The following is an 11,385-nucleotide window of genomic DNA, read 5'->3' as shown; positions in this document are numbered from 1 at the left end:
TTTGTATTTCTGTGTGATATTAAATATTCATGACTGAATGAGCAACAATCAAACAGGAAAACAAACCCAGCTAATGTGCGTCATCAGACTGTGTGGGTGTCGTTTGGTCAGTTTCGTTGGGCGCTTATCTGGCAGCTTAAGAAAACAAACCTCACAACTGTAAAACAATTTGATTATAAAAAATTGGTAAGCGCTGTCTGGTGCACAGAAGTTTGTGCAATCACATTTTTCCAACAATGTCTCCAACACTTTAAAAAAGTAAGGACAACAACACAAATACAGAAATCTTTCATGTGAAGTAAAAACAACTGAGTTTGGCTGAAAATGTGTTCATGTAGAACATCACTGTGCACAGTATGAAGCTGATGGACAAAGTATGTTTTTAAGGCTATAATAAAACAGGAACAAGGGAGTGTTTATTATTTATGGGGGGACATTACAGACATTTTCGCCTTTAATCGATAGGACAGACAAGCGTGAAAGGGGGAGAGACAGGGAGTGACATGCAGCAAAGGGCCACAGGCTGGAGTCGAACCCGGGCTGCTGTGGCAACAGCCTTGTACATGGGGCGCCTGCTCTACCCACTAAGCCACCGACGCCCCTGGAAATCTACATTTTAATATCACCAAATTCACACCATTTACCATAGCCAGAAACTGTAAAAACAGCAATTATCATTGGATTTTTAAATTTCCAACGGTCCCTGGACACATCATGTCCCACATACACTTCGATCAGAAAAAAAAAACATAACTTAATTGGGAAATTAATATGGTTATAGGAGCCATCCATGGTGTAAAATGTATGTGGGATGCCAATTTGTCCTGTAGGGATCACTGTACTGTCATGGGTATCTGTCAATATAGATAACCATCAATTCAGTGACAGATGTTGCTAGATGGAGGAGCACATATAGTTTTTGGACAGCAACATCAGGCCATGTCAGGCCAGGTGTACACTGCTGAATGTAATGTTGAGATATTGTTCCTTTGAACGGTTTATGGACAATTTCATGGATGCTTACATGGTTTTCACTGAAGCCTACAGTGGTGAGACATAAATTATGGTTAGACAAGAAGAAGAAGGGGGGCCTGCTGGATGGCACCACTGCCTAATTCTACAGAAATACAACATATTACGTTTTGACAGTTTTAACAAGTGGAAACTGCAGAGCACAAAACGCAGAACAACATTTGGTCAATCAACCTTTTCAGTAAGAGGGATACAAGTGTGCAATGCATTACTATCTGAAATTAAAAAACTGACACAACTCAGGGTTGTTAACACACATGTAAAGAAAGTACTGGCTGAAACTGAAGTAAGCCTGTAAACACACAGATAAATGCATACACACGAGTGCATTAAGCACAATGCATGAACATACATGTGTGGGGATGTACAGACAAACACACACAGCCCTAATACTTAAATAACATAGTCACTGTTTATTGTTTTTGTCTCTGTTCTTATTGTGGTCTTCTCTTTGACTTAGTCTTTTACTGTATATGCTGTATTGTATTACTGTACTGAATCTGTGCTCAGTAATCTTAAACTTACTGTTTTAATACTATCAGCCTAACAAGGGACAGGAGTTGCAAATCTGCGATGGCTAGAAACCTCTATGCATTGCATCTTCTTTGTATTTTACATATGAAACAATGTCTTGTGCATTTGACCTTGTCAAATAAACAAGTAAATAAAAAGATATATTTAAATAAAAATGAACAGCAGTTGGTTATGTAAGGTGAGTCGGTCTATGCAGCTCCTCAGCAGCTTTAAGTTTAGGCTTAGCCACTCTAACAGTGATAGTTTATCAAACTTACTTTATTCTGAGTCCAATTTAAAATTTAGCCAAAATGTACCCTTGCATTTTCTGCAAGTCACTCAGGTAAGGCTCTAAGTAAAATATCTGTGGCTTCCTGGGGGACAATTTCCAAAAAAACAAACAAAGAAAGCCACATTCCTGCCACCCTCATTTGATAAGTAAAGAACAGTCCCTAATTATCTACAGCCATCATATACAAAGTCAGAATATGAAACTCTTATCACCAAATTCAGACAACAGATTCTGAACTTGTAAAAACATGATGACAAGCTAGCAGCTAACAACTGTAAACTACACTCTGGTCCTACTCAGCACCACTCCCCCTCCCTCTGTGTCTCCCTACAATTATGAATATTAGGCTTATAATAACCAGGCAGAGTTTGAGCAGTGGGTTTCCGTCTATTTTTAAATAAACAAAGTCTACATTTTACATTAAACATTAAAATCTCTTTAAACCAAACGTGAGCTAACGTTAGCTGTAAGCAGCTAGCATGGCGCACCAAAATACAACATTCAATTTTTAAATGTGTCAATGCAAACATGCTATACATCGTTAGCTCTGTTAGATTCTCCAAAATTCAATCGTTAAGTTCAATTACGGAAATCATGAGCACTAAAGTATAATGAATTCACATTTAACGTTACCAGCACGCTAACGTTAAAAGATTAACCTTACCTTTGAAGCAGTCCTGAAGCCCACATAGGTGTCCTTTTCTCGATTAATTACCATCCTTTAATCCGCAAGCTCCCATCGATCAAACAAATAAAAAGGATTTTCATTTAAAAAAAAAAAATAAATAAAAAAATAAACCCAAGTTGTGAATATTGTTGTGTAAAGTCCATTGCTAACTGTGTAGCTAACTTCTTCCTTCAAACTGACAGCAGTTCTTCCAACGTTCATATCCCTCTCTTCCTGCACCCGTGTTGCTGGGTACGTTTGTTTCGTGTACCTCTTTGGCTAAAGGTGAAAGTGTCCCCTAGCTTTTCTGTGTATTTTTTCACTCCGGGACAGTCCCTGAAGTACAGCATGCGCTCCCAGTTTAGAGTCCACTGAGCTGCGTCATGTATCTTTGCGGACACCACAGTGCAAGTTTTTAAGGCCGTTTTCTCAAAATGGTGGCACAGTGACAGTCTAATGTAATGTGACGTACTTTGTTAAATATTTAGAGCACAAAAACAATACTGATAATTAGAAATAAAAGCTAAAAATCTCCTCTTCTTAATGATGTCTGTACCCAGACCAGGATGGAGAAGGTTGGCAAATTAACAAGAGGGACGCCATTTCGGTCTTGTTGTTAACATGGGGGATAACGTTCCCCCTCAAACCACCTACCAATATATTATTGGTAATTATATTTTTGGTTATATATATATATATTTGCAAACTTTCCTACTTTGTACTGCAACTGCCACTCAACAATTTTCTCTTGGGGTAAATAAAATACAAATAAACAGCTTTATGAGACTGTAGAGCAGCGCTTTGTGCTAAATGCTAACATCAGCATGCTAACATTCAGACTGACAATGCTAACATACTGGTGTTCACCATCTAAACCATTAGTTTAGCATGTTAGCGTGCTAACATTTGCTAGCTAGCACAAAACAAACAGTATTAAAAGTGAAGGGAGCCCCAAAGCTGTTCCAATCCATCATTTTTTAACATATATTTTGAAGTTTTTTGAAGGTTTTCTGTTTAGCATGAACATCACAAACCCAAAAAACAACAACAAAAAAACAACAACAACAACAACAAAAAAACACTTACCTATTTTGTGACTCTCCTCACTAAATGCATGAATATATCTCAACCATTGTACCTGGACATTACTATTAGCTTACCATGGAGCCTGTTCAGAGATTACAGTGGGTCCACAGTTGGTTAAGGTAATGTTTCTATATTCAATGAAAGGCTGTCAAATCTCAAATTTCATTTCATTGCAAATGTCGAGTAGATGTTGGGGTGTTTCATAGAGTAAGTGAAAACTTTGACCCACTGTTGACACCAGATAAGAAAGTCAGGAAGTCACCAAAGTGAGCAGGATTCATCCACTGGGGATCATGAATGTTTAAAAAAATCCACAGCAATCCACCCAAGAGTTGTTAAAGCTACACTATGCAGGAGTTTTCTTTAAAAACAGTGTATAGACTCACACAGACTCTGCCCTCTGCCTGTATATTCTTAGTTTCTTTGTGTGTGTACCTCTGCCGTACTCAGGTGAACTCAGGCCTTTATAAGAAGGTAGTAACTTACTTATAAAACAATGCGTAGGATCCATATTAAAAAAATGTATGCACAGACCAAAGCCAACAATGGTGTGCGGCAAAAAATTAGACAATTTCTACAATCAGGCTCACAACTCACCATCTGTGTCGCAAATTTACTGTCTCTAAAATGTTTGTAAGCATGGGTCAAAGTTTCTCCCATCAAGTCTGTTTTTATAGATCACAACTTTTCTGTGGGAAGTGGCATACACCTCTTTCAGGCCTTGTTTTTGTGTGTGCAAAGTTTATAAATGAGACCTCTGGTGCTGAACTGTAAGCAGCAGGCATCCAAGAAGCAATGTGCCAAAAAATAAAAACAAAGCACACTCAAAAAAAAAAATAAATAAATAAATAAAAAGATAAACGCCAAATGAGAGCAAATCTGGCTTTGGCTTTTGGTTTCACTTTGCATGGGTGTTTTTACAACCCTGCACAGTATACCTGTAGAATATTTCAGTCACGACCAAACCTGTAGTGTGACTTAAGTAATGACAAAACACACAGAACAAAAGAAGTAGTTTTCTATGTTAGGCACTTTTATTGATTTTGTATTACTGATTCACAAACACAGATATTATTGTCAAGACATCAACCAATTTAAACAGATTGGTATACAGTATATTTATTTAGAGATTTAACTGGATTCAGTTTAAAGTCTATGTTAACGGATGAGAGAAGACAGGAAGTGTTAATTCCTAACATCTGCATAACAAAATGCAAAGAGGTATTTTCTAAACTATCTGTTGGTGTAAACAGAGTTTTTGGCCAAAATATAAAAACAGAGAGCAATAAATTTGACTTGTTTAAGTGTATTAGCTGAAAGTTAAAGACAGGAGTGCTTCATATAGCTAATCGTTAGGGGGTTTGTCTATCTACATAAATAATCAGTTCTATTCTTGTCACATCTACAGTAAATGTTACCCTGAACGTGTTCTGTGCCGTTCTACTTCCAGACCTGCTGAATATCAGAATTGTCACACTGTAGTACAGTAATTAAAGAAGTACAAAGCTATGAAAAATATATCAGTGTAAAGGCATAAGAGACTCGCTCAACAATCACAACACCACTACACGACACCACCAAGAGTCACAAATAGCTGGCTCAGGGGTACGCAGCCCTTGTTCTAGGAGAGTTCACTGCTGCGGAAATTAGGTTTTATTTTAAGTCAACATTAAATCAAACTTATTAAATCAGCTTCTTGCTTCTTTAAAGGGGGGTTGGTTTAGATGTAATGATGCAAAGCAACAGACAGACAAAGCTCTGTTTAGTTTCACATTCATTTTCTACACTGTTGGATTCATAATAAATTTCCCAGCAGATATTACAGCCACCAAAAACAACAGCTGCCTACCCCTGGGCCACACTGATTATTACAATTTCTATCAACCTGGCCTGCCAAGTCTCTCCACTAGAGGACACTCTGGTTTCAACAAAAGGACGACATCCCACTGCAAACTGTAGGACACAGCACAGAGAGCTCCACTCCACACTCCTCCATGACTCAAATCCAGCACAAACCATGTCCAGACTTCTGTAACAAGACTGTGAGTGACATAACTCCCAGATCTGTCATATTACTATCCACCATGTACCAAAATGGTGACTAGTTTTAGATTTGGATGACTGTTTTACCCTCTGTGGGTCTTTGGATGATTCTGACATGAGTTTGGACCTCCAGGAGATGATGACTGCGCCACAAAATGAAAAAGAGAAACATCTAAATCAAGAAGCTGAAGTGTTACAAGTGACATGAACAAGGTTTAAGGATAGGTTCACATAAACAACACTCAGATGCCCACATGTGCATTAAGAGAGTTAATAGATGCTGTAATTAGTCGTTCTGTCCACACTGGATGTGACAGGATCCCCTACTAATGCTGTTTCGGTGTAAGAGATGGGGGACAAATCTACAGTCCTCTGTCTGTGCAAACATACATCACAAATATCTGCAGTCAGTTCATCAAATCATGTGGGTAACTTCAAAAATCAGAGATTTTACAGCAAAATTCACCCTTCTTCTTGAAGTGTTGTCCCTGCAGCTCAGCGAGGACACACAAAGAGGAAATCTCATACTAAAAAAAAAAGACCATAACCTTGAAAGACACCCACTTGATGTAACTAATTCATACTGCTAATCTTATAATACAGGGTTCCTGCTGATCCTTGAAAAAGTCTGATAAGACACTAAATTCACGAATCTAAAAACAAGGCCTTAATTAGTATTAAAACATCTTAAATAAATCTTTTAAGTCTTAAAATGCAAAGACATGAACAGTAGGATTTGTTATTTTTCTCATGTAAAATGTAAAAACAGCCACGGGGTCCAGATTTCTCCTTAGTCATTACCTCAGGGTCCTATGGTTAATTATCTTTAGCATCATACTTGCGTTTGGCCATGTTGTTGAACTAGTTTGCCGTCTCTGTTAAGTACTTGTCTGTTAGTCAGTAACTCTACAGCAGGAAACAGCACTTCAAAATGAAAGCTCTGCACAAGAAATTCACTGTAATAAAATAAAGTGTGTTTTTTACAAACTGGACACACTCGTGAGTAGCTTGCGGTCCACTCAGAATGGACCAGCGACCCACCAGTTGGGAACCACTGCCCTATACGACATCTGGAAAGTGGAGATTCAACAAAAATTGGCTACCTAACCAAGATTTTGCAGCATGGCTGAACCCAGTACAAGGCGACGCATACGAAGCTCCATGTATTTTATGCAAAGACTTTTTCAAAAGCAATCAAGGTAGTAAAATCCCACATGCAGAGTGAGAAACAAAATCACTACAAAAACTTAAAAACGCACATTTCAAAGGGCAAGAGATCTCTTCACAACCAGTCAGTCTACAGGGACCAGTAACTCCTTCAATGCACATGTTGGCATGTGAGTATTGTATCAAAGGACAGGTTCACAATTTTTTAACTGTGAATTTTTTAACCTTTAACTGTGAACTCATCCTTTAAGGTCCACTTTAAAAACGTGTATCTATCCCTCAAACATGCTGTTGAACACTAAAACGTACTGTATGAGAGCTGACGGTCAGGTGGGAATGTGAAAAGTGGTCTTTGTGTTCATGTCCGTTTTACATTTCAGCTGAGCATTTCAGCGGTGAGCGATCTATGAGAGGGACCTACATCTAACATGACTCCCATGATCACTGAATATAATGAGTTAATGCTGCATAAAGCTGCACAGATTTGCATCATTTAGAACAGACCGAACATAAATGTATGGAATCTCATTTTCACAGACTGCACTGTAAAAAAAACTGAAAAATGTTCCTGCATATATGAAGATCATTGAGTCAAAATGATTTCACAGGTCAGTTTGAAGCAGAAATCGATACAGTGACAGCTTGAAGTAAAATGAGTTTTCATTCACTGAAGTTGAAAACAACACATTTGTATCTACAATCTAAAGTTACTCACTTTCACCCACAGCACAGAGACGTCGGGCCCTTTCACACCTACCTCGTTTGGTCCGACTTTCGGACTTTTTAGTTTGAGCCCAACCAGAGTTAGAGGTGTGACCACGGTCCACACCAAACAGCTGAACATCAGCGAAAAGAGGTGGTCTCAGCAAGGATCAAACTGAGCAATGGTTTGGTTTGTTTGAGGAAGAGACAACTTTAAAAAATTTCGACACTGAATTATTTTCCCAAAGGATGAGAGGAAGCGGATACCAGAGGACGATAGAGCAACATATGAAGGTCATGATGACAGGATGTAGGTATGTCATGTATAGGTCTTTAATACGCTGCATAATTGCAACTTGAAACCAACTCTAACCAGATCAAATGTACACTATATAACATAAATATGAAGCCTGGTTCGGACTTTCAGGTGTGAAAAGGCCCTCAGATATCTGGGAACAAAAGTGCAGCCACACTACAAAAAAGGGGGGGGGGATTTCAGGGCAGAGAGGATGCTGTATGACTGACAAACACACACGCTGGGCACCCACAGGGGCCACAGCAGGGGACTCAGCAGTGGGAGATGTGAGAATGGTGAATTTGAGTCAGCAGGTAGCATCTGTTTTGTCAGAGGAAGCTTTAACACACAAACTCCTGTCTCATGCGGATGATCTGTAGTAAGGCGGCCTGGACGTCCTCATCCATGTGGCCCTACGAGAGAAACACAGGCAGAGATGAGCTTCAATTAATCCACTTGTACCATAATTCTCATATGCACATATTATATTATTCCGAATATGACAATATTCTAAATTTGATATGGATCATGTCCATCCATCCATTTTCAACCGCTTATCTGGGGCCGGGTCACGGGGGCAGCAGGCCAAGTAAAGCACCCCAGACGTCCCTCTCCCCTGCAACACCTTCCAGCTCCTCCTGGGGGACCCCAAGGTGTTCCCAGGGCAGATGAGATATATAATCCCTCCAGCATGTCCTGAGTCTGACCTGGGGCCTCCTACCAGTGGGACGTGCCCAGAACCAATGTGAGGCGCCAAGGATCAGATGCCCGAACCACCTCAACTGACCCCTTTCAATGTGAAGGAGCAGCCGCTCTACACCGAGCCCCCTCTGGATGTCCAAGCTCCTCCCCCTATCTCTAAGGCTGAGCCCAACTACCCCACGGAGGAAACTCATGCTTTTATCTGTGACCTCATTCTTTTAAGCCTGATTTATGGTCCTGCGGCGTACCTACGACGTACCTACGTCATTGCCGTGACGCCGTCGTGAACCCTTCGAACTTCTCCGTCACTCCATTTCATCGCGGTGCAATTCACCGCCAGAGCGGTAGGAGGTTGTGTTCCTTTCCTGAATGGTTATCGTCGTCTCTAGTTGATTCTTTGTTTAGCTTCCGGCTTTTCCGGTCACAGAGAAATGAACGCAAAGCACGGACAGACGGCTCCGTCTATATCCATATCCGTATTGAATGTTGAGCATAAATGGGCCTTAATACTGCAACATCTACATCACAACAGAAGATGTTTAAAGATGGCGGGGATGGCGCAATCTGGAAATACGGAACCGGAAATGTGTTGCTACCAAGCAAACCAATCACAGCCCTCTCGGTCTGCGTCGCCTCAACGTGTAGTTACATTTTTGGGGAGGCTCAGGCTTTAGTCATCACCCAGAGCTCATGACCATAGGTGAGGGTTAGGACATAGATGGACAGAACCTCGAGGCGCAGCCGGAGGGGGGAAGAAGTCCAGTTTGGGGACCTCCGAACTGTATCTCTGCTTTTCGCAGACGATGAGGTTCTGTTGGCTTCATCACACCATGACCTCCAGCAGGTACTGGGGCGGTTCACAGCCAAGTGTAAAGCGGTCAGGAGGAGAGTCAGCGCCTCCAAATTTGAGGCCATGCTCTGCCACAAACTGGTGGGTTGCCCCCTCTGGTTTGGGAAGAGAGTTACTACCTCAAGCAAGAGAGTTCAAGTATTTCGGGGTCTTTTTCATGAGTGAGAGTAGAATAAATAATGTCATTTTCGGAGTAAGGGCAAGAAACAGAATATTTTGTGCGAGTAAACAGTCACTGCGAGCTCAGTTTTCCATTCCTCACATCACAGATCACTGTGTGCTTCAGCTCCTGACAGCTACTGTGCACTTACATCTACATATTTTTACATGATTTGACCTGAGTTTATGTTTTGCTGCTTTTTGCCTTCTTGAAGTTTCCTGTTTGGATAAATAAATCTGCAGCGTGCTCCCACAGGATTTCCAACCATTATGTGTTTCCAATCCATCGGCAATGGCTGCCTCAAATAATCAGGACACCTTCACACAATGTTTCACAGTAGTGTAAACACATAACGTACCTGCAGACAAGGTGCTAAAAGTTGACTGATGTCGATAAAGAGACATGATTTTATAAACATAAACATTCACTCTCTTTTCTATACATCATTTAATGTTTACAAAGGTGTGGTTGTTTATTCTTTAATCTGCAATGCCAGTGTGTCATATCACCCTTCACTGACTACACCTGTGCTGCAGCTGTTGTGAAAGCTCTCAATTTCTCCTAATTTCTTTCTGTTCCATGTGGAAAGCAAAATGCTCCCACTAGCCAATAAAATTTGTGAAGGGAAGTTTTCAAAGCAAATTTAATTATAAAAATCAGAAAAGTGTTGCTGGAAACGTCCAAGGCTTGATGCAGTGCATGTTAAATACTCAATGCATGAGTCTGCCTTTAATGAAAAGTGTTTTAATTAAATAATTTATCACCAAGTCACGTTATCTGCTCAATTATTCCTTCATGAATTCTGCTCTCTAATCTAATCACTGAATCTCTGTGAGCTCGACCTCCTTATCCCTGTTGTTCTGAACATGCTCCTGTGAGGTCGTCAGAAAACTGTCTGAATGACTGATCCTATGTTATTTTAATGAAGGCCATTCATGGGAATAAAAATCAGACGACTCTCACCTTCAGTAGAGATTAGTCAGAGGAACTTACCTGTGCTGCGCTGAGAAGATGGGTTCGGTATATTGAAACCACCTCCCTGTGTTGCCTCTCAGCATCCTGCAGAAGCAGAAGAGGAAGACATGGAGACGACACGGTTGTTAATGTTTCCAACAAATGGCCGGTGTTAAATAGTGGTGCAGTCACTGAATTCTGTCCTCATTATTATAACTCTTTCAGCTAAATTTAAATGTTAGGATAAGAACGGCACCATTTTTTGAAAAAATAAAGTTGGTTATCCGTTGTTTTTGTGTAGTTTTAAGTCATGATGTCTGCTAGCACGTTCAAATTCTTATATTCACCCCTACTTACCGAGTGAAGGAGATAAACATGGTGGGATCACTATTATTAATCAGTCACTTAATGTAGTTTTTGTATTTTTTTTCTATGAAGTACCTGATGAACCATAAACCAAAATACCCCCCACATGATGCCTTTGTTAATCTTGCACTCTTTGATTAACATGGAGATTCATGATTTTGAGGCCAAAATGTTGCTGCATTAACTTTTAAAACAAAAAAAATGCAAATATCACTTTGCAGGATGTATTTAAAGATATAATTTACATTTTTTCAGCATAAATATTCTAAAAACAACTAGACCAATGTTACGTATTTTTGACTTGTGTGCTTACATCATCCCAAATGTTTCCAACAATGTTCAAACCCAGAGAAATCTGTCATTTAATCCCTGTCGCTTGTCAGTGGCATCTTATCCCCTTTGCACATACATCAGGGTTGTGGTTGTCCACCAGAAGCTGTTGATATTTTATCCAGTTTTAAGCCACATTTTTAGAACTTTGTCAACTATTTGTTTTAACCAGATGAAGGTCTTTAGTCAATGGATCTGCAGTTATAAGAGAAACAAGCTGAGCAAA

At 39.9% G+C, this 11,385-nt stretch overlaps 1 protein-coding gene across 1 annotated transcript in view; it reads right to left on the bottom strand.

Annotated features, from left to right (window-relative positions):
- Positions 1-4,602: 4,602 nt before the first annotated feature.
- Positions 4,603-11,385, bottom strand: part of uacab (uveal autoantigen with coiled-coil domains and ankyrin repeats b) — a 70,828-nt gene continuing 64,045 nt past the window's right edge. The window contains 3 exon segments of the mRNA XM_049593883.1: positions 4,603-8,174; positions 8,177-8,210; positions 10,503-10,568. Of these exon segments, the coding sequence (XP_049449840.1) occupies positions 7,975-8,174; positions 8,177-8,210; positions 10,503-10,568 (300 nt within the window). The 3' untranslated portion in view covers positions 4,603-7,974.

Source organism: Epinephelus fuscoguttatus, linkage group LG2, assembly GCF_011397635.1.
Source record: "Epinephelus fuscoguttatus linkage group LG2, E.fuscoguttatus.final_Chr_v1".
Lineage (NCBI taxonomy): Eukaryota > Metazoa > Chordata > Actinopteri > Perciformes > Serranidae > Epinephelus > Epinephelus fuscoguttatus.
Note: the sequence above shows the minus strand (reverse complement) of the source record. Positions and strands in the feature narration are given on the sequence as shown.